Source organism: Phalacrocorax carbo, chromosome 4, assembly GCF_963921805.1.
Source record: "Phalacrocorax carbo chromosome 4, bPhaCar2.1, whole genome shotgun sequence".
NCBI classification, from domain to species: domain Eukaryota; kingdom Metazoa; phylum Chordata; class Aves; order Suliformes; family Phalacrocoracidae; genus Phalacrocorax; species Phalacrocorax carbo.
Window position 1 is genome coordinate 64957598 of NC_087516.1, and position 23114 is coordinate 64980711.

General features: G+C 39.6%; 1 protein-coding gene across 6 annotated transcripts in view; it reads right to left on the minus strand.

The window, feature by feature from the left end:
- The window catches only part of INPP4B (inositol polyphosphate-4-phosphatase type II B), a 338027-nt gene that overhangs the window by 272030 nt on the left and 42883 nt on the right, over window positions 1–23114 (minus strand). For 4 of the 6 annotated variants that reach the window (XM_064450242.1, XM_064450240.1, XM_064450243.1 and 1 more), the window contains one exon: window positions 17216–17274. Coding sequence is in view for 4 of the 6 variants with exons in the window: in XM_064450240.1 (XP_064306310.1) it covers window positions 17216–17227 (12 nt within the window). In the remaining 2 variants the exon portion in view is untranslated. Of the gene's footprint in view, window positions 1–17215; window positions 17275–19896; window positions 20115–23114 lie in introns of all 6 variants that reach the window. The other 2 variants (XM_064450239.1, XM_064450237.1) reach the window with 1 other exon arrangement.

Below are 23114 nucleotides of genomic sequence, written 5' to 3' on the forward strand. Positions count from 1 at the left end.
CCAGGTGTCACATTTCTGAGTCTGTGACAGTATTGGGTTATTTCTTGTCATTTCAAGATCATAAATTTTAAAATCTCTAGGATTTTGCCAATCAAAATCCTATATCCACTATTTTTGGCTTGAGGGATGCTGGGGAAAAAAGGAAAAAGAAAAACCCCACCCAAAATAACCCAAAACAGAAACAAAACAAAAAAATAATTGAAAGCTTTACACTTTATTGGAAAGGTAAGGGGAGAAACTCTATTTTCTTCCTGGTTCCTGGTTTAAAACCTGCCAGAAAAAACTTAGCGTATTTATACTGCCTTTGCTATGAATAATCCTTCTTTCTCTGCAGAGAATAGTTTAACAAAAATCATTTTTATTTCAGAACCAAGCAACATGTCAAATTACAGCAAAATAAATACAAAAAATTGCTTCTCTCCAGGCCACAGACCACATAAGTTTTCTAGCAGAGGCTATCAAGCTTCCTTACAAAGGTCAAACTTTGCTGGTATTTAAACCCTCTGATTATTATTAATAGCCTATGACTTAGCCCAGGGTGCCTCTTTCATTATGGAGCAGCCTTTCACAGCATTAACTCACAGTCCCGCACAGGACACATCTACACAGCAGTCCAGGTGGAGAGCTCAGCTGGCTTTCCACTCAGAGCCCACAAGCTTGCCCAGGACCCTGGGTAAACACCTGGTAGCTGAAGACCAGGTTGCTACAGCTATGCTCCACCATGTCAAGCCAGTCAGCTGTGGTAACGTTCACAAAAGCTGATTGCGTTCCTTTGGATGGCAGCATGGACAGCGTGACAGCTTTTCAGGCTTTTGTTGATGCAGATTTAATTCCCACCTGAATTCTCCCCACTCTTGATTATCCAGCATTTCAAATAATTCTTTAAAGTGTTTCATGTTAACACATATAAAAACATACTCTTTTTCCTTCGATTCACATCTTTTTGAATAGACTAGATAAACACCGAAGTTTCTGTTCAAGTGTTAATTATTTTTTCGCCACAGGAATTCTGTTGTGTCTTATCTTAGTTTCTCAGTACAGTTTTCAACCCTAAAATTACTTCAAAACATTAATAGTATAACTTATAGAAGATAGTTGTGTCGGGTTTTTTCCCCACATGCAAGTTAACTGAAACTGCAAGAAACAAGTACAGCACAGCCTGTTCCAACCAGCGCCAGAGAAAGTCTCAGATCCTGCCTTTTTAACACAATTATACTGTGATTACTGGTGACTGCAAAAAAAAAAAAAAAAATTCCAAGATAAAACACAGCAAGCATCAATGCCTTAAAACCATTTTTTAAAATATAAGATGGGTCTTTAAAGCATTCAGTGACATTTGCAGGATTGATTAAAAAACTTGGTCTCCATGCCTGTCCATGCCATCAATCAGAAAAGAATGACTGGTAAGGGGCTGGGGGAACCACCACACCACACCACAAACAAAGACCAAAAAAACCCCAACACTCAGGGAACACAGAAGTACCCCCCATGAGCTATGTTCGTTAAACAGAAATGCAGAGGAAGTCAGAAATATTCCAAAAAATAACTTGACTTCTGGTAGCTGCCATGTGTCCAGCATTACAGATGTAAGTCCTAACTCCTTAAGTCTGTATAAAATTTCCCAAAAGAAGAAAATAACAGGGTGAATACATATAAAAAGAGGAAGGGCACATCCAGAAAAACCTATACCACCCTAATGCTTCTTCCTCCCCATTTTGTTCTCTCTTTTCAGCCATTTTCACTTTTAAAAAGAAAAAAAAAAACCACCACAATCCCTTATTGCTGCATATATCTCAAAGAATTAATCAGCTTGTTAATAAACTTTGGAGTTGCCTGAAATGGCCATACATGGCTATTAAACTAATGCTGAGCAGACTGGAATCTATCAAAGCTTCGATAAAACCCAGACCAAGTAACACTGATTACTTACAAGCCCATTGCTAAAAAAGTCTTGCTCCTCAAACACAGAAAATCTCATCAGTAAATGCTGCTCATACACTGTATTTATTTCTCTAAAATCCATTCTAAAATGCCAAACATGTTGGCCTCTTACTGAATCTCATCATGCCCTTGGACTACATTGACATTAATCCTCAAAATGTCCCATTAGAGTTTAAGTCTTTTAATTTAACCTTCCTATGTATCTAGCAGATATTCACAGAATCAAAGACTGCGTCAGCTAAAAGCAGTTCTACCTACTGATTCTGAAATGAGGGTGTGCTCCTGGCTATTTTAGAAGGGGGGGATATTTTTTCCCCCAAGGAACAAATTTTTTTTTTCCCTTTCACCTTAACTTTGTAGCACATCAACAAGCCACCATCAAAATAACTCCTGCAAAGACGACGACTGAATGAATAGCTACAGATTCTTCATAATCACTGGTAACCCTACTCAACAAAGCAGTTGTGCTGCATCCCATAATCCCTACTCCAAAGAAATCAAACCACCTGATGCTGGTGGGACACAGAAGCTTGTCACTCAGGTACCGTGCTGTAGTAGTATCTGCAATGCACTTAGCAGAAATAGAATTAATTGTCATCCTCTAAAGAGCTGATCCATTAGCACTAGCGTGCTAGGCTGTGATAAAAAGGAGACATCATTGGCAATGCTGCAGCTTATCTTCTCTCAGGGGAATATTTCAGAATGTTCTTATATTAGGAAAGCTTTTATACCCTTCTGAAACAGTACATAGATACCCATTTTGGTTTCATGAGTTTTTCTATTCTTTAGAATAGAGCTTCTCATCTGTTCTATTCTTTATATATATTGCTCTAAAGGAAAGGTCAATGGCAAAAGTCTACAAATACATTCAGTATCAGGCAGACTTTTCCAATAGTCAAGACGAGCCAAAGTCTAAGAACTTGATCAAGCCAAGAACAAAGTAAAGGCCAGATGCATGTGATTAAAACATGCCACACTAAACAAAAGCACATCACCAAAAAAACCACCAAGGTGTTAGGTGGAATTTTTATTAAGAAAAAATTATTTTTAAAAATTAATAACTAAACAAACCACAAAACCAAAAGAAAAAAAATCCACAAAACCACACAACCAAAACTCTCCCAAACCTCACAATTCTTCTTAATGTATCCAAACTGCAATTGTTTGTTTCTTTCTACAACAGAAAATGGAGTATGCATGACTTCAGCTACAGATTGTTTTCCCCACATTTCACTTATTCTGAACTTCTATTAGGGAGCTACAATAAAGCTGTAAGTATAATCAAATGCACGTTTTTGATTAATCTAGGTAAACATTTTTTTTTGTTTTGAACTGAAATTGTTAACTTACCCTAAAAGAACCCTAAAGCTAGGTTAGTATCCCAGGCAGTCCTTGCCTGTGATTACTGTTGCCCATCTTCTACAAGCAGATACATAACAGTAGATTTCAAGCTCTCCTACTGAAGAACTCCTCTTCAATGGGTAGAAATTATACAAAACAAATGGGTAGAGATTATAATACAGAATAAAATAAAGTTATAAAAATGAAATAACAGGAAGGTTAAGGGTTAACAATTTTATGTAGAAGTAGTCACATGTCACAAATGTGTTAGAGTTATCAGAAGCATAGGTGTAGCACACAATAACTTTTTTTTTTAAAGTTTTACAATGGCCTGGAAAAATTACACTGCAAAGTCATTAAGGGCAGATGTCTTGCATTAACAGATGCTCAGGAACAAGGATGTGTAAACTGAGGTAGTAACATTTGCTAATGCCAAGAAAAGTGACTCAAACCTAAAACTGAAGACAAAGCTACAGGCTCTCAGTATCCTCACCAACCAAGTGATAAAATCGTAAAAAAAAAAAAAAAAAAAAAAAAAAAAATCAGTGCTGGTAAGTGCAAACTGCACTTTTGGCAAAACACATAACCACTGTTATAACATCGGACTTAAAATTAGCTATCATCTCTGAGCAAAGTAGTTCTGGCGGCACTGTGCAGAATGCAGCTCAGTTCTTCAGGGTTGGTCAGAAAAAGAAAGGAAATAGTGAATAGTAGTACTTAGTGAGGATACTGAAGGACAAGGCACCATTTTGTCCTTAACAGTCATTAGTAATTGCTGACAAACCAAATGTGAGGCTAGAATAGTACTACAGCCTTTCTTATAAATTAGAGGTACTCAACTTATTCAGGGAAAAAGAAATTCTCACTAAATATCAGAGTGAAAGACAGGTATAAAACCCAGCATTTTTCTTCTTGGCACTACCCTTCACCACTATCTAGGTGACCTCCTCTTTCCCTCCCCTTCCCACCACCATCCCAAAACACCTTCTGGTCCCAGTGTGACCAGGACCTCGTCCTCACCACACTCATCCCCGTGCTGATATTAAGATGACATATAGAAGTCACCCCACATCCCTACGGCAACCAAGTCATGCCAGCTGCGTTAAACAGTTGGGCCCTCAAGAAGAAGAAAAGAGCTCCTCCCTGAAGCACTTTTCAGCAGCCATCACACCTCCTCCTAAGTCAACCCCACACAGAAGAGCAGACAAGAACGGATGCAGGCAGAAAAAAAACAACCCTTTAGGCTTCACTTCCTAAAGGGGCAGAGAGTACAGCATAGATCCAGCTGCTCTCAAGTTTGAGTGCCACTGCAGTGGCAAGCACTAGAAAAAAAAAAATGCTAGCTAGGATAACCTGGGATGCAATTTAAAGAGCAGCACCCTGATGTATGTATACAGATGCACAGCTCCTCTCCTCCCTTCTGCTAAACACAGCACTCACTAATGAGTATACAGTGGAGCAAGCACAGACTAGACAGAAGATTGTGGGTAGAACCCCTTGTACTAATTCCTTGGGCTGGCTGGCATCAATCACTTTGCAGCTGCAAGATGACTCTATCTGTACATATAACTCCTCTGGCTTCCCTCCTTCTCTCTTCACCCTGCTCATAAAAGCCTAAACCGAGGTTAATCAGCAGCTCCTGGCTTCAAAATCCTGCTTTAGGCCAAAAATAATAGCAAGTTTTGCCCTCAGTGAATTACTTCTGTGCTTCTGTGGAGTGTGGTTTTTTTTTTTTTTTTCTTAGGATTAGTTAACATTAGCATAAGATGTTCATTTGGCTGGTAACCTAAAACTGTTATCTGAAGAGATTGCTGCTGCCATCTACTGACAGCTTCCATTATAAACAAAATATAAAGCAACTTAGAGGTTCTATTCTAAAATGAGACAAACTGGTTCAATAGAAAAGCCCAGCATGCACAAACTGGCAGCTGGGCTGCATTACCTACCCAACAGGATAATGAAGCATGAATAATACTTCATATCAGGCACAGACCCCTTTCAGTGAAGGAAGAGTTTAGCAGCAGTATCCTGACGAACTGGTTTACTGCCTCGTAGAGAAGAAAAGTGATGAAATCAATTGTTTTGGGGGTTGGGTTTTTTGTATGTTTTTGAAATAAAAGGTGGGCAATTCTTCCTTTGACTACCAGTCACTCAGGCTAAAGAAATGTCGGTACGCTGTTTCAAAGATCAGCCTTTAAACTTTCCTTCACAACGTCTTCTCTTAGGAGTAATATCCCTGTTCACATTACCATAATCTAAACTGCCAGTTCTGTCCTTAGCTTGATACAGTTTTATCTTCCTAAGGGGCTCTTCACTGGAACGTGTTGTGAAGTGGAACAGTTTCATAGGCCCAGCAGCTCTTCCAGCTACAGTCGATACCAACTTCAAAACACAAACCAAAACATTTCCATGATTCCCTTCAGTGCAGATTCACAGATTGCAGCAGTTGTCTTCTCCTAGCGTAGCATGTTAATCCACTGGTATTATTAGGTCTTCCTCCATTCCTAGGTTTCTTTCACGTGTTAAGAGCTAATAATTAATGAGGTAATAGCCAAGTATTTTAGTTGCATTCTACTTAGCTAGAGACTGCTATGTGTTGTCCACTCAGCACTTGTGCACAAGATTTTAAAGCCTTTCTTGTTTCCAACATAGCTGTCAGGTTTTCTCTCACCAAAACCAGACAGCTGTAATAGTCGTCTCTAAAAACCGTAGCTTGCATCACAAAAATTCTCATCCAAGCCTCCCAAAATAGCTATGGAAGCTAATAGAGTCCTGATCCTGCAAATTTATCTCAAATAGTGAACATCTACTCAGCCCCAGGAGTCTCTCTGCAGACATACATAAAGCTGTGCAACAAAAACATCTGCCAGACCCCATGCTCTTTGAGAACTACCACAGGGTTCACTGCAACACCAAATAAGCAAGAAGCAGTGAACCAAGACAGAACTGCATGGTGATGCGCTATAACCCTTTGCTAAATACAGTTATCTACAAAATTATCTATTCTAAACAAGACTGGTGCTTGATTACTGCAAATTATGTAATTGTAACCTATAATTGCATAATGTATGGAATTGTGTAACATACCAATTGCTGCTGTCTGTGAAGAACACAAGCAACTAAAAAAATAAAATCTAGATAACTCCATTAGTAAAACTTACAAATTTAGTGATTTGCTCATATTAAATGTTTATATGTATCACCAGAGTGTTTTGTAAACACAGATCAAGGACGACAGGACTCTGTGATATTATCCACTGTACAGATACAGAACACAGGTGTTAAACCACAAGAAAGCCGGACATGCAAGCCCATGTCAGCCTACATGAGAGACAATGAAGATTAAAAAAAAAAGGCATCATCATTGTGAACTTCTTGTAAGCATCATAGCAAAGATTTGTAAAGGCAGAACTTTAAGATAATGAAATTACACTTTTTAGTAAGTGTCTTGTTTTAGTACTTCAGTGTTGGTTTCGCAGATCTATGGAAGCAGGCACTGTGTGCTCAGAATCAGAAGAACTTTAAATGAAGAACAGGTTGGGGTACTGGAGACTGGGAAAAATCTTCACCATGAAAACAAAGAGCTCACAAAACGAAGGATGCAAGAGTCAGACGCAAGAGTAACAATAAAAAAAAAACAGCCTAGGAAAATTACTTTTGCAAGAGCTCTAATGGATATAACCAAATCTCATCTTTCCCAAGATCAGAAGAAGGATATTTCAGTACATGAAAATGCAAAATAAGATAATCCCAGTCCAGAGTTTTAGGTGATAGAAAGATGGAGGGAGTGTTCTATCTTAAAAGGAATCTGCAAAACACAGGCACAGCCAGAACATGAGTACTTGGAAACACATTCCTGTTGAAAGCAATGCTAAAAATGATATGAGTAGCAGGAAGAGAAGCAAAGTTTGCTTGAGCCGTCAAAAGCAATGGGAGGAAGAACTTGACAGGAAAGATTAAGCAGCTGTTTGATTCCTGTTGAAATTGAATTCACAGCTAAATGCACAGGAAGAGGTCTCTGAAAGGCAAGATGAAAGCGTAGTTTGGACAAACAGGTACTGAGGCAGATCTAGCTGCAATTTAGTACTGAAGAATATGTACTTTTAAGTTACATCTTTCTCATATATACTTCAACTCTAGGTACAACACATCATGAATCCCCAAAAAGAATGAAGTCAAAGGAAGAAGTTGAGAATGACCAGGAGAAAATGGAGTCACAGTCAGAGGGTGAGCTAGCATTGGAAGTGACAGTTGCATGAACAAGAGAGATGCTTCTTAGCTCTCATTCGGAAGAGGTTATTCAAAGGACATCAGCAAAAGACTATTCTGTAGAGTGAAAGGGATAGCAACAGGACCAGGTTGGATACTGGGACAGAAGTGCAATGGGTGACACTGCAAACTAAGTAGCAATAGACTTCAGATACCAAAGACAGTAATGGGCACAGCTGGGGAAGCAGGCAGGTCAAGGGCAGGTAGGCATGAAAAAGGAAGGACTAAAAGCATGCTTATTCCATGGAAAAGCTAAAGGAAATGAAGACACTATGGAACAAGTTAAACAAGAGATGAACGCAGACACAGAAGAAAACCAGGAGACAGAATGGAATTATCAAAGAAGTACAGGTTATAAGCAAAGTCTGCCTCCGACAGCAGCGGATGGGAAGGGAAGGGAAGGGAGGGCTTCACTATCTGGAGAGCAAGTCAGTAACATCTGGAGGCAGGAAGGAGAAGCAGCAAGATAAATGAGGGAATCAAGATGGCAAAAAGGTAGTAGGGCTGGCCAGGAACCTGTTAAGCTGGAAAAAGAGATATAAGGTCTTTCAGTTCATATTAAAAATAGGAGCAAATTATTCTCATTATTTAATAGTTATAAATTGCATTTTCAAGTACTGTTGGAAAGTAGACTGCAACAACAGTCAGAACATATACCTTAGTGGTAGTACTGCACAAGGTCTCAGCAACAGAAGCTCAGTGTGCCCTTGCTACCCCAAGGAGACACAGTGTTCTGGTGTCACTGGGCTTGCAGGACTCCCAAAGTATATGGGTCTTGGTCAGCAACACAACCACTTCAGAGGAGTAGTTACTAAGGAAATCAAGGGTTATGCTTGTCTACTTACTGTTCTGCCCCAATTATTCCAGACAATTTCATGCTCCCCACATTATCTCTTCATGAGCAGTGTGAGGACAGCTGCTTCTTCCCTCCTAACACTACAGGGGCGTTTTGTACATCATGCTTAGGGGGGTTTAGAGTAACTTTAGGTGGAGTTCCAGCACTCAACTAGCATACAATTCTCTGCATAGCATTCTTCCAATCCAATACGGCTAAAAACATCAATAAATCTTTAAAGAAATTCCACTATTTAAATTAAAGCATGCAAAAAAAAAAAGCATTCTAAAGTGCCTTTACAGTATACCATAAGGGGCAACACAACTGGTTATTTAAAAATAGGCCCAGCTTAAGTAAGGGACTTCAAACATATACAAGATATCTCACTGACTTGAATGTATAACTACAGTAACAGGACACAACACCTTACTAAGGCAGGTTAAAAAGTCCACATGGCAACGTTCCCTCTCTCAACACAACCAAATTAATTTGGGTTCTTAACTGAATGCTGCCTGGTATTTAACTTATGTATATGCACATGTGTGTATTATTATATACATATAAAAATCTCATTCCAGCAGTAAGAGGACGACCCACATCTCAGTTAAGTGCAGGCAGAGTACACGCAAGGTTGCAGCTGAGAATGCTTAGAAACACGTTGACTTTTGAGCCATGCAAGGGGCGGTACAGCTTCCAGATCTGCCTATGCCACGGTTTTGTCCTTTTCTGCTTCCTTCTCTATTTAGCACACTTCCTACTGTAGACCAAAATCTTACCAACACAGCAACAACATATTTCACTGAAACTTACTCAATGGTTATTATATTACAGATGTAGATTCACTTACCTGTTTCTGAGCTTATAAACATTGCAAAACATGGTCATAGCCAGCATCACACATGCAGTATTCAGCCAAAAAAACACATCAGCAATGACATTCAATCCCAGAGCAATGCTACACAGCGCAGGAACACTTATCCTGGCTGCTCAGACCTGAACACTTAAACTGATACAGAGCATGCTCTAGAAAATTGAAATCACTGCTGAAAAATGGTTTATAAAAAGTACATCCCTAGCCAGAAGAGACACATTTATTTCAAGATGCCCTGGAGTGATCACTGACTTACAGAATGCTAAGCCACACGCACAGAGAAAACCCCATAATCCAACAGAGCAGAAAACGCTCCGCAGCTTCAATGTAAATAAAGCAAACCTCACCCTGTAACAATATGTAAAAAGATATTGAATTGGAAAGGAAAGTACTAAAGCTATACAGCTATGCTTAAATGCTGAAAATACATTGCGTATGCCTGCCTGACTGCCGAGAAGATTCATTGATAGTTCTCACATTTTTATGGCAGAAGTTACATACAACTATGTCATGAAAACCTGAGTAACATTTTCACAGATGCATTACAATGTAATTCACATCAGAACCTCAGAAGTATGTCATTATTCTATTATTTCTACCTTGCACATGGTTCTCTGGTTATTGATTTATGATTCAATCTGTGATCTTTCTTTGAGGCTTTTCTGCCAACTGTTAGTAATACATTACAGTTGTGATAAATGCTGTAACAACATAATTTATGTTAAGCTTTCACAAACATTGCAAGAAAGCTTGCAATTATTGACAGCACAACCATTTAGGTTGGTCATTAATCTTGTGTACAAAATCTTAAGCCCGGCAATGCATTTGGTTTAAGGGAAGGTAATTCATTACAAAAGAACTCAAAATATTCACCACCTTTTACTTAATTCTCTCTGGCATTAGGTATATTATAGCACTCCAGTTTGCACCTGTGTAGTTAAGTCAGTCATTTCTTCAATATAAATCCCTTGGTTTTAGGGGGTTAGGAAACAAGCATATAGATTCACTACAGTACAAACATGCCATACAACTTTGCTACCACAACCTTGCTTAGATTAGAGAAAAAAAGACAGGTTTCTGATTTTATGTATGAAATATGACTGCTAATTTAAGATAACTTTCAGCACTCATAACAACTTTTATTTTAAATATGGTCATCCATATAACTGAATTTCTTTCCTTCTCCATGATAATTTTTAAAAATCAATACATCATAAAAGCCTTAAAAGGCAACATTTCACAAGCTAAAGCAGCATAAGTATATCAAGCCAGGGCATGGACAAACTGACCTAATAGATTGGAATGGTTACCTCCACAGGATCATTAAACCACAAACTACGAAAGGTTTACACAGTCAACACTAATCACTCTCCTAGAGAATCCACTACTGGAGACTGAAAACTATTGATCAAAAATCTATTTTTAAATAAATACATATTCAAAAATAAGTAGGAATGTCAAAATGTTTACTCAGTAGAACATAATGAGCCCTCTGGAGCTATTATAGAGATGTAAAAACATAATTGTACTTTTTAGTGTATCTTTTTATGTGTAGATTGCAAAGTAATTTATAAAACTGGCTAAGTATCAGCATTACCATTTGGGATTATTAGTATATGGGAAAATGAACCATAGCTGGGTTAGGTCGTTTCCTTCTTTACTTCAGTAGCAAACCCTCCACATTCACACATAAATAGCAAACAATAAATTCAGGTTTTTTAACCACAGGTGGGGGGAGAAATCAAGCCCTGAACTGGCATGAGGATTAAAAGATATTGAGAAAGGTTAAAGTAATTTGTTTACTTCTTTCTTGGAGAGAAAAAGAAAAAAAAAAACCCAGAAAATTATTCTGAAGGACCTATGAACAGAATACAGCAAGGAAATGACACAGCATGACATCTGATATAAAAATATGCACTGTTCTTAAAATAAAAAAAGAATACAAGAGAGCCATTGCCATAAATTCTGATCTGTAATTAAAAACTAAACCAGTACACAGTACAGCAATCCCCAAAGAGATCTGAAAGTTCCAATCAAAAGTCCCCTCCTATGCCAAAGGAAAAAGTCACGTAAGTATAAAATACTTATTATATGCATTACCAACGGTTGCCCAGCAATCCTCCTCCCCTTCCCACTCACCTAAGTTCTGGAAGAAAGTACCTCCCAGGTTGGAATTGGGGAGAACGTAAGTAAATAAGTAAATAACCCACATACCACTTACTTTAGGTGAGACATATATCACTTTCTTGTTCCAAATCTTAACTGTGTCGGAAACACTATGCAATAATAACGTATTTAAGTATTTTGGACCAGGATCCATGAGGATTCCTCCAAGATTAGCATGATGTCAAGCTTTTCTCTGGAAGCCCTGCCATGCACTAGGTTCCCCAGCCCAGTCACACTGCTAACCATGGCTTTAGGGAGCACAGTTTCAAAACTACCACCTTCAAGAGCATCATATACTGACTGTGTTCCATTGGATGCAAATGGACACATTTGCCACATCCTGAGAGGTGGACAGGAAGCCGACACATGTAAACTCAGGGTTTTAGGACTTCACACAGACAGGTATTAACAATATACAGTTCCCAGCGGGGATAATATCTGTGGGTGGTTGACTGTGGCAGGCTGCCAGCCACCCACCCAGCTGCTCTCTCACTCACCCTTCTTAATAGGGCCCGTGAAGAAAATAAAATTTAAAAGCTCCTGGGTCAAGAAGACAACAGAGAGAACACTTACCAATCACCATCACGGGCAAAACAGACTCAACCCAGGAAAAATTTATTTCGTTTATAGCCAATTAAAATAGACCTGGATGGTAAGAGACAAAGGCAAGAACTAAAGCAGCCTCCTCCCACTCCCCTTTTTCCCAAAGCTAAACTTCACTCCTTCATTCTCAACTCCTCTACCTCCTTCTCCCCAGCCCCCAGGTGGCACAGAGGGGACGAGGAACCGGGTTGTGGTCAGCCCATAACACTTCCTCTCTGCCACTCCTTCCCTCCTCATGCTTTTCCCCTGCTCAAGCATGGGGTCCCTCCCATGGGCTGCAGACACCGAAGACCTGCTCCAGCATGGGTCCTCTCCATGGGCTACAGTTCCTTTCAAGAGGACCTGCTCTGGCATGGGCTGGCCGCAGGCTGCAGCTCATTCAGGGCACATGCTCCTGCACTTGAAGCAGATCCTTCCTCTCCTTCCCTGACCTCAGCATTTGCAGGGCTGTTTCTCACACTTCCTCACTCCTCACTGCTATGCAGCATTTCGCACTTTCTTAAAGACATTTTCCCAGAGGCACCACTTGCCTCCAGCCATTTCTCACGTAGGCCACTCACCATCATAACTTTGCCACCTACAACCAATATAGTATGGTAAGGGACTAATTTAGGGGAAAAAACCCAAACAAACAAACAAACACCCCACACACACCCCCAAAAGAAAAAAAACCAAACTCAAAACCACCCGCACCACAAAAAACCACACACTGAAATCTACAAAGAAGTTTCACTAACACTAGCAGATGCTGGTTTGTACCTCAGGCCTACAAGTAGGTCTACTTCTTATAGCCTACTCAAAGTCCAAAATAACCAACTCCACCGCTAGACCAAGGAAAATAAATGTCCTTAAGATACCTAATAGGCTATTCTGCTGCATCCAAACATGATAAAGTGGAAGAACAAACCACGTTTTTCCCTACACTGAAAATGTACTGCCACGCTATTTAAGATTAACAGCACAGATAAGTCGGGAAGCATCCTCTGCAATTTCATAGTGAAGATTCTTCATATACAAGTAGTATAATTTATGTACATTTGAAGTAGAATGAGAGTCTGTCATTAAACTATAAGCATTTGTATATGCAGACATGAACATGCCTCTGACAGCAATTAACGAATAGCAGCAAATCAGTCTTCATTTCATGACAGTGACTTCTGGAGTTAAATGTTCAGCATTCAGATGACCTTGTAAGACATGAGAGTTACTTTTCTTCCTTGTCAAACCATAAACCAAGTCAGGTTCCAAGAAGAAAAATAGGAATATGGCTTCATCAGCGCTGTCCTAGGCACATCATTCACATACTACGTTATTTGAATTAGCAAAGGTTTCAGTAGGATATTAAAAAGCAGAAAATTGGCAACTATGCTGGAGCACCTTAAAGCGTGTGACTCTGGCTAAGCCCTCGACAGAGCCAGTGCACACCTGGAGGGATTGCAGCCATGGGTAAGGCCATGTTGGAACATGTTTACTTCCAAAGTGACCGTGGCTCTGGGTAAGACCACGCTGGAGGAATTGTAGCCTGTGGAGAGGCCACGCTGGAGCAGGTGCACCTCAAAGTGACTGTGGCTGTGGGTAAGCCTATGGACAGCAATGCCACAGCAGATGTACCCCTGGAGAGGCTGTGGCTCCTAGGTAAGGCTCCACTTGGAGCAGGTACAACCCTGAAGGACTGCAGCCTGTGGGTAAGTCCAAGCCGGGGCAAGGGGAGGAGCTCATTACAATATTAAACCCAACGGTCTGGTCCAAAGAGACCAGGGGTGGAGATTGTAATAGAAATACCTTTAAACTGTGTAAACTGGGATTTGAGTTACACGTTATGGAAATTACTGTAGCAGAAACCCCTTGTTGCTAGCCAGGCTGGGAACAAGGGGAGGAGTTAATTGCAATGTTAAATCCTATAAGCTGGCCCGAAGGGGCCGGGGTGGAGATTGTAATGGTTCGATCTTTAAATTGTTGTAATCTGTGATTTGAGTTCAATGTTATAGGAATTACTACAGTAGAAACCACCCAAACCAACGGAGGACAAGCCTTTCAAGCAGCAGTGCAAGTGTGGCAGTGACCTGACCTGAGCTGGCTTTGGTGCCCAGTAACTCCATGCAACACACCACCTCTCCTGCCCTGAGTGACCACCAGAACAGATGGAGCCCAAAGTCATGGACTAAATTAATTCAGTGGACATTTTGTGGATATTTATGGAACCTCTACAGACATATTACATGAGTGGTCCCTAGACAAAGGGAATGATAAATTATATCTGTGTATTTTATCAAAAGGAGATGGACACATGACACGGGGTTAATGCAGTGGTATTGGATAGTGTGGGACCTAAGCATCATGTAAATGGTCTGGAATAAGGGGTGGATACTGTCCTGGTTTCAGCTGGGATAGAGTTCATTTTCTTCATAGTAACTAGTATGGGACTATGTTTTAGATTTGTGCTGGAAACAGTGGTGATAACATGGAGATGTTTCAGTTGTTGCTAAGTAGTGCTTACACTGGTCAAGGACTTTTTCAGCTCCCCGTGCTCTGCCGGGTGCACAAGAAATTTGGAGAGGACAAAGCTGGGACAGCTGACCCAAACTGACCCAAGGGATATCCCACACCATAAGTCGTCATGCTCAGCCTGTAAAGCTGGGGGAAGAGGAATGAGGGGGGGGACATTGGGAGTGATGGTGTTTGTTTTCCCAAGTCACTGTTACGCTTGATGGAGCCCTGCTTTCCTGGGGATGGCTGAACACCTGCCTGCCCATGGGAAGGAGTGAATTAATTCCTTGTCTTGCTTTGCTTGCGTGCGTGGCTTTTGTTTTGCCTATTAAATTATCTTTATCTCAACCCACAAGTTTCCTCACTTTACTCTTCTGATTCTCTCCCCCACCCCACTGGGGGGGGCAGTGAGCGAGCGGCTGGGTGGGGCTTGGTTGCTGACTGGGGCTAAACCACAACAGGGTACGCTCCCTTCTGTCCTCACAGCACAGAAATTGCTTTGGTTTTACTTAGTATGCCTATATATTGCATCCTTTGAAAGAGGGATTTGAGATTCAGGAGAGATCTGTCTTTGTCAAAGTAGTTATCCTTTACAGTACCCAACAGATGAAGCCTCTGAAAATGACCATTTCACAAAGACCTAGGATATAAGCTGACTAGAAAGTGCTACATCATTTAGTTTGATCTATTGCAAGACCCTGCCCTTTAATCACTCAGTGGTCTCTACACTGAGCCTAGTAAGTTGTGACATTTTTAAACTGAGCACCCACTATATCTCATGCTTGTATTTCAGTGGCCAATCATCCTGCGATCATTTGGATTTGTCTGACTTCAATTTCCAAGTTTTTCTCTTACTGTGACCTCCCTAATTCAAGTACCTGATAAAAATCACCTTTTGAAAACACTTTGACACTAATCAAGTCACCAGTCTTTTTGATAAGCTAAAATTTGTAATTTGTCAAACCTTCCTTCAATAACTTCTGCAGATTTTGAAAAATTCTTTAAACACGGAAACCAGAATGAGATGCAGTTTTCTAGCACTGGCCTAGACATAGAGATAAAAATCACCCACCTATTTAACTAGTTCAGCCAAACCACAGCATTTCAAGGGGAATTGCCATTTGTTTACTGCAAGCCTAAGTAATTTCAGTAACCAGCCATTAATTTGTGTCTCGTCCTCCAAGTTTCTCAAAACACAGCTTTTTATTTGAACATCCTGAGTGGGCCTAGAGGGTTGGTTGAGTTGCCGGTCCAGCTGAGTTGCCTCATTCCATCCATCTGCACCTCATCTACACATTTAAAAAAAAAAAACAAAAAACCCACCACCACACACCCTATGAGCCTGAGTACTAACCCACACTGAACCTGCTAGTATAGTAGCATTAGATTCTATACATCTCCAAAGCCAAACTGATAACTACATTTGATTTCACCGAAACTCTCCTACTCTTCTCTTCACAGCTGCAAAGTCGATCAAAATATTTCCTGAAACTGTTTTACAAAACACCAGAGGCTTCTGTGAAAACGGGGCGCTTGGAGGAGCATGGAGTAGAAGAGAATAGTTTGAAACTTAAAGCCCTTTACTAAAAATAGTTTCTGCAAGTTGTACAGCAGTATGATAATATATGAGGGTGCAACAAAGGGGTGGCCATGAGCTTGCTTTCACCTACATAAAACTTGTTGGTCCTTCTACCACCCAGGGGAGTACAGCCACATGAAACTCAAGCCAGAGAAACCTTTACGTCATCGTGACTCATTTTGTTTGCATACATACCGAAATCTATTGCGTGGTCCTGAGCAGTGCTTTGAAAGCAAATACTGCTTTAAAAGCATACCATATGTGCACATTCATCACTGCATTAAAATAAGCCACTATATCACATTGAAAAAATCTTTCAAACAGAACACACGATCTGTCAAGCAGTACTACCATTTCCACCCGACTGCTGGTCCACACAGTATAAAAATATCCTAGGAGCCAATTATAAAATACTTACTGTTAACAGGTAACACCTCAAGTTTCATACTACTCCCCAACTCCTTACAGACCAGTGCTGTTTTCAGGCAACCACAGAAGCAGTGTTCTTAATATCAGACAGAGAGTGTAAGAAAAAGAGCAATCCCCCACTCAGTGCATGTTCCTTCCGCAGGATCCTAATAAAGCCAATGGCAAATGAGGGCACTCAGCAGCTCCTGCAAGACTTCCACTGCAGGTCAGGGTCAGACCCTATTTTAATAGGCCCTTCATTTTAGGCATATAATTGCTCTTTACAGCAAAGGAAGAGAAAATAATACCGCTCTTCATAACAAACTTAGTTACAAAACCACACCAAAAAATTGTCATAGGTGTCTGAAACTGCATCTTGAACATTACCACAATATCTCATTTAGCTGTGAGATTTTTCTTTCATTATTCCAGTGGATTGGTGGAATAATTCTGGATTTAGACCCGTGTATGTTATGAGCCGAACCTGGCCATAGACTATTTAGGATTCAGCTAAAGGAAGTTGATATCATGAAGAATACCTAGCATTATAGAAGGCAAACAATGGATTTTTTTTTCATTTCCACTATTCTAATAATAGTGATTTTTTTTTTTAGTCCCTAAAAGCACAATGCCAATAGCTATCATGAAAAAGGATTACTCAAGTTCTTACAGATTAGACTAACACATCAAGAAAAGCAGTAGGAAAATGAATTACCTTATTTTTCATTAGAAAAAGCAGATTTCCTTTCAGTCGGCACCATCTCTCTCTTGGTTCTGTATGCAAAGAAGTAAGAGATTAATAAAAATAACCTTTTGTCTTCACACATTAAATGCTTCTTAAAGAAGATGCATTAGTTATAAAGGTCAGAAAAGAAAATCATTAACCAAAAAAAGCCAGCTTCACTCAGCAGCTGCCTATGTACAACATGCTGTTAAATGCCAAATAACTTCCCAGAAGGTTTCTTCTACTCTGCAGCTGAGAGAATTGGTGACTGCAGCATACACTCAACTGTGTTTTCTCTGCTTTTCTCTCTTTTCCTCACTTGGGAGTGGAAACAGCTACTGTAGCATGGAATGGCTTTTGCGTCTATCATTTCAAGATATGAAATATAATCCTTGTTAAGACACAAAAATATTTACTATTCTGCTTAAATTAGAACACGCTAATCTGAATTTACAATTTTCAGAACATTAAAAAAATGAAGAAATGAGACCTAAATAGTTACAGTCACTTGGCTATTACTATTTTACTATACTTTTAAAAAGTACTGAACCAGTGGAAATAACAACATATTTCTGTTTATACAAACATGCAGGCAACCTAATCAAACTTTTAAGAACAGGGAATGCTTCAGAACTTTAGGGTTGGCGAGTGGGTTAAAAAAAAAAAAAAAAAGAAAAAAGAACTTTAAAAAGTTATTCTTCTTAAACTAGCCATTTTTAAAATGGCATCATTTTTCTTTTTAAAAAAAAGCACTTGATATATATCTGTAGGTATAGATGATACATATACCTATTCTAGACATATACAGGTATAGATCTCTCAGACAAATGTGATCTCTTTTGACAAACCCTACATCACTTGACAGAGGAGGGAACATTTTTACACAAGATGTATTTTTGAGAGGGCACATGAACCCCTGTGTCTCCAGGCAGCAGCCAGCCTTGAACTGCTAGGGAGACGGAAGAACAGCTGTACCCTAAGGTCACATTATTCCACAGCTGCCTCTGTGGAACTCTTGTACCTCCCTCAAAGCTGGCCACCGCTACAGCAATAATACCGACCAGGGGGATGTCTTGTTAGAGTAAATAAATAAATAAATAGAACTATCTTTTTTTCCTTGACAGTTTAAATTAAGATGTTTCAATAGGCAACATTTGAAAATCAGAATAGCTTTTCCCCCACAAGAAAGTGGAAGGTTTACACCCACAGGCACTGGAACTTACAGTAAGTGTTTTCAGTTATAACCTGGGTTGGTTTTTTTTAAAAAAAGGAATTGAAGTTCCTGGATCTTTTCAGACCTATTAAAGTGCAAGAACAATACAGAAAAGAATTTAATATGAACAGATGCATATCCACCAATATAAATCTAAACACAGTTACCAGATCCGAGTGTGTTGTTTTACAGTACAAGTACAGGACTCTGCCAAGACTAAATTCCATCCTCCAGAACCCTGGGGGCATCAGAAGGAAGGAATCCTATCACATTCACATCGCAGCTTTTTCTCATAAGAGATATTTTTATATAGAATGGGGAAAATTACTACCTTGTATGTGTGAACAATAAGCAAGTCCAAAGATTAGTCAGACTAACAATGACAAGTTTATCAGTCATGTACAGTGACCAAAATGCCTCAAGAGAAACGACCCTTCTCTCAAAGGAGACAAGCCCACGACACTGGGCTAGGTGAATGCTCAGTCTCTCTCTGGTCAACTGAAGGTTTTCACCAGCCATATTAACGCTCAACATATTCTTAAGTGAAGAAGAATTCAAAGCATCCTCATAAATATCAGATATTCACTGGAAAGGGCTTGATAAGCTGCCTATGATGAGACCACAGAGAAAAAATCCTGTTGAGGAACCCCAAAGCAGCCAGAAGTGGATGCTCACTAGTACTCAGTCCAGGAAGTTTGCTGCATCCTCCACAGGAAACTCTGGCTATTTGTCATTAGAAAATGTACAAAATATTCTGAAAACATGGCACAAAATTTTCCCAGTCCCTTATCATAATTGAATCTGTGCCATTTTGGGTTGGTTCTTTTCCCCTAATAAAATAAAAGTAAATATAATCACAATGAAGAACAACTGGGACAACTGAAAATAAAACATTTGCCATTGCTGGAATTACTGTATTAGGAAATAGCTTCTGTTTAGTTGTAAAAATCAGTCCTAACAGCTACCAAGGGAATAGACATTTATTCAAGCTTACTGGAAATTGAAAGACATTTAAAATAGGATCGTAAAAGCCTGAAGAAACCTGCAAAGGAGGCAGGAAGCGAGCCGTGGAAAATCTATAATGATGAAAGAACACAGTTTTTGGGGGTGGGAGGCACAGGTCCTGAGGAACTGGATATCTAAACTTTAAAACATGGCAACTAGTGACTGGTGACTAGTAATCACTAGTACTAAAAAAACAATCTTGATTTACAGGAAAAAATAATAACATGTTACGGACTGAGTACTGTTTCTCAGGTACATGACAAAGCAAACTTGAGGAAACAAAAAGGCTGCCTTTAAACTTCTTTATTTAGAAAGGTATTGAGCACCACTCAAGCATCAGTAATGAAGAAAACCAAAAACTCAGAGGTGTATGTAATTAGTGAAACGGTAAGCTGACAACTGCAGAAAACATGCACATCAACCACGAGTAGTTTTCAGTGCAAGTAATTTTTACCTATTAATTTTTCATCCCCGACCACTCTGCAAATCTTCAGTTTTCCTTCCTTGTCAAACCAACCTGATGGTTGCCTGGCCAGCAAAGCCAGATCTTTAGCATTGAATCTCATGGGGTTGCCAGGGGAGAGGATGAAGATGAGCAAGAGATGGAGGAGGACAATGATGATGCTAGTTTGTTGAGGCTGAGCAAAATCTAGCAGCAGATATGAAGGTCAACTGAAATATTAAAAACAAAAAAAAGAAGAAAACAAGAGATGCTGCTGTTTATTGTGATTTCTGTTCTGTTGTGCACTCCAAACACTGTACTTTCTTTCATAGTATGGGAACAGTGTAAGTAATAGGGAAAAAACCCAAGGTTACATAGGTGGCATCTCCTCCCCACGCATGTTTTAAGAAAAGTGTAGGTTTGCTTTCTAGTGTCTCTATAACCTTATGCAGAAGTTGTAATTTTATGCAGTATTTCCACAGTTTATCAATACTGCTAAAAATATATTGTGGTTATAGGCATATAAATAACTAGAAAGCTCATATGTGCATTCATGGGGCGGGGGAGGGGGAGAAGATTGCCTTGTAGTTCCATCTCCTTCACAGGAACAATAACTCCAATAAAATACAAAGTGTTACCTATAAAAGTTCATGACATACTAAAGGATTCACGTTTTACTATACTGACACTGATTAGGACACCAAGCGCTTCTCTTTGGGTCATGGTATATTCTAATAGTTTTCAATTATTTTGGAAAACTTTCTTCTTTGTTTTCAGAAGACAAGTTGCGTGCCCTCCCACCAAAGAATAATAAAAAACCCCAGTTCTCATTTATTAGAACTACATCTACTGAATTTAGTGAAAAAATTATACTTGACACATATATACGAGATCTTTGTTTCTCTCAGAGCCCTTCCTCTGTTTAGCTGAAATTATTTTAATACTAGGCTCAGTAGCTGTAGTTTTGACCAGTGGAATTTTGGAAATAAAGATTTTTGTCCAAATTGCAGTTAACACAGCACCATTTCACACTGCTGCAAGGATGAGAAAATAAGGCCAGAAAAGTAGTTTTAAACAGATCTTTGTTTTAAATGCCAAAATATTTTATGCTCTTAATATCCAATCATTTCATAAAGGCCTTTCTCAAAAAAGAATCCTTGGTACCAACCTTATACAATCAAGTAACAGAAGTTTGTCAGGTGGCTTTTAATACTCACATACACTTTAAAAAAAAAAAAAAAAAGCAGTCCCCCCAATCCTCAGCCTGTGAGCTTCAGAAGCCAGTTTCTGCCTCTACACCAGAAGCCTTTGTTTTTCAGAGGCCAGCACTGATATCTTTATCTGATGAAGAACTACAACTCTTAACAACTCCTGATCAAGTTCCTCTCAACTGTTGAGCTCTGAAGGACAAGTTACATCATCTGCACTGTCTCTTTTATCTTTTTGTGGACCCTCTCACTCTTCCCTTTATATTCACTTTGTTTGCTCTAGTTCATCCCTCAGTCAATGACTGCTGCTATGTCCATTAATTTCCAATCTCCAAACCACAGCCAATTCCAACAGCACTACAACAATGAAAGCAGACCAAGCTTAACTATTACTTTGTACATATGAAATATGGCTGAGCCATAAATACGATCTTCAGAAGACAAATACCCAAGTAATTTTTTCCTTCTAGGAAGGTTCTACAGTTCTATGGAGGACTGCCATAAAGCTCAAAGCTCTTTTAAGTTTCCCTTTCATTATCACATATCCTTGCAAGCAAGAAAGAGAGTATGTGCAAGCAGTCCCAACACATACCTAAGCAGTAGAAGGTTGCAGCTTCAACTTTTCCATTCATTCCCACACATAGACCTTTTCTCTTGTTTCCCTTTAGCATCAGCAGCTATACTTCTTTTAAGTCCATCTCATGCCTTTGACTCCACTTCATAATCTTGTTGAAATTATAACCTCACAATTTACGGCCATCACAGAACCTGACCTGCAATTTGCAACATACAAGGATGCTGCTGTGCCCGAATGAGCTACCAACTCCAGCGGAGGTTCCATGCAAGTGCAGCTGGCTGGCTATGTTCTGTAAATTGATAGACTACAACTGTGGAAAGATGAGTCATACAGCACTTACAAAAGGATATTTATCATACTCTGTAATCTAATCCTACAAGCATATTCAGCATTGAAGACCAAATCCATCAGGAGGGCAGGGGAAGACGCTGGGCTTGGTCATACGATACATGAAACCCAGCCACAATGACCCTTGCAAAAGGCTTACTGGGGCACACAGGAACTTTGGGACAGGCAATGTGTATATTCCTACTAGCCTCTGTGTACTGAGTGAAATTAATTGTTGGTTTTGTTTTACAGCCACTGAGGCATTTTTAACAACAGACCACACAGTGTTTGCAACAGACCTATTGGGTTTAAAAAAAAAAACAAAACAAAACCCCAAACATAAGCTTGGCAAGGTATGTAATTTTTGTCGTCTCCAACTGTGCTGTGTTATCAGCTGGTCCCCTCTCAGGCAGGTATCTTGCACACCTTTCACATAAGTCATTGGTAGACTTCTTTTTTTAGAGTACACCGTTCCAGAAATTCAACTGCAACCTACTTAGTTATTAGTTTACGAGCTAATCAGTTCCAGTCCATTTTATAAATACCTTATAAATCTACCGTAAACAGCATTTTCAGCTACATACAGTTACTTTAGATTGCTTCAATCTTTGAGTAGCATGGAGGAATTCAGATCCTGTGAGTCCAGTCCCAGGTGGAAAAGTCATTGAAAACCATCAATAACTGACCAAAGCTATCAAAGCAATGAAGGTCACTGGCTAATCTCTAATTATGCTTAAATGCAGTAGTTCCTGTAACACGTGGCCATCTGTACTCCACATAGAACTCCAAAACACAGAAGACCAGGGGACAAGACAAGTTGTAAACTGCTATTTAAGAAAGCTTTTGATTTCCAGCAAAGAGAAAAAACATAGCCAGGTAAAGAGAACATTTTGGGTTTCTGGAAAGGCTATTAAAAGGAATGAAGAAACTCCAGGATATAGGCATATTGATTTTGTTATTCCCCTTCCTCCACACCCCCAAAGGGAGACAGTATCTCTCTTGCACTTATCTATCAGTGAAGTGGTAATGGTCTAGAAATTCCTTTTATCACATCTGTGCATCACTTGCTCTGCACATGAGCCGTAACATGCAAATCATGTGAGACAGTAAGAGTGGTA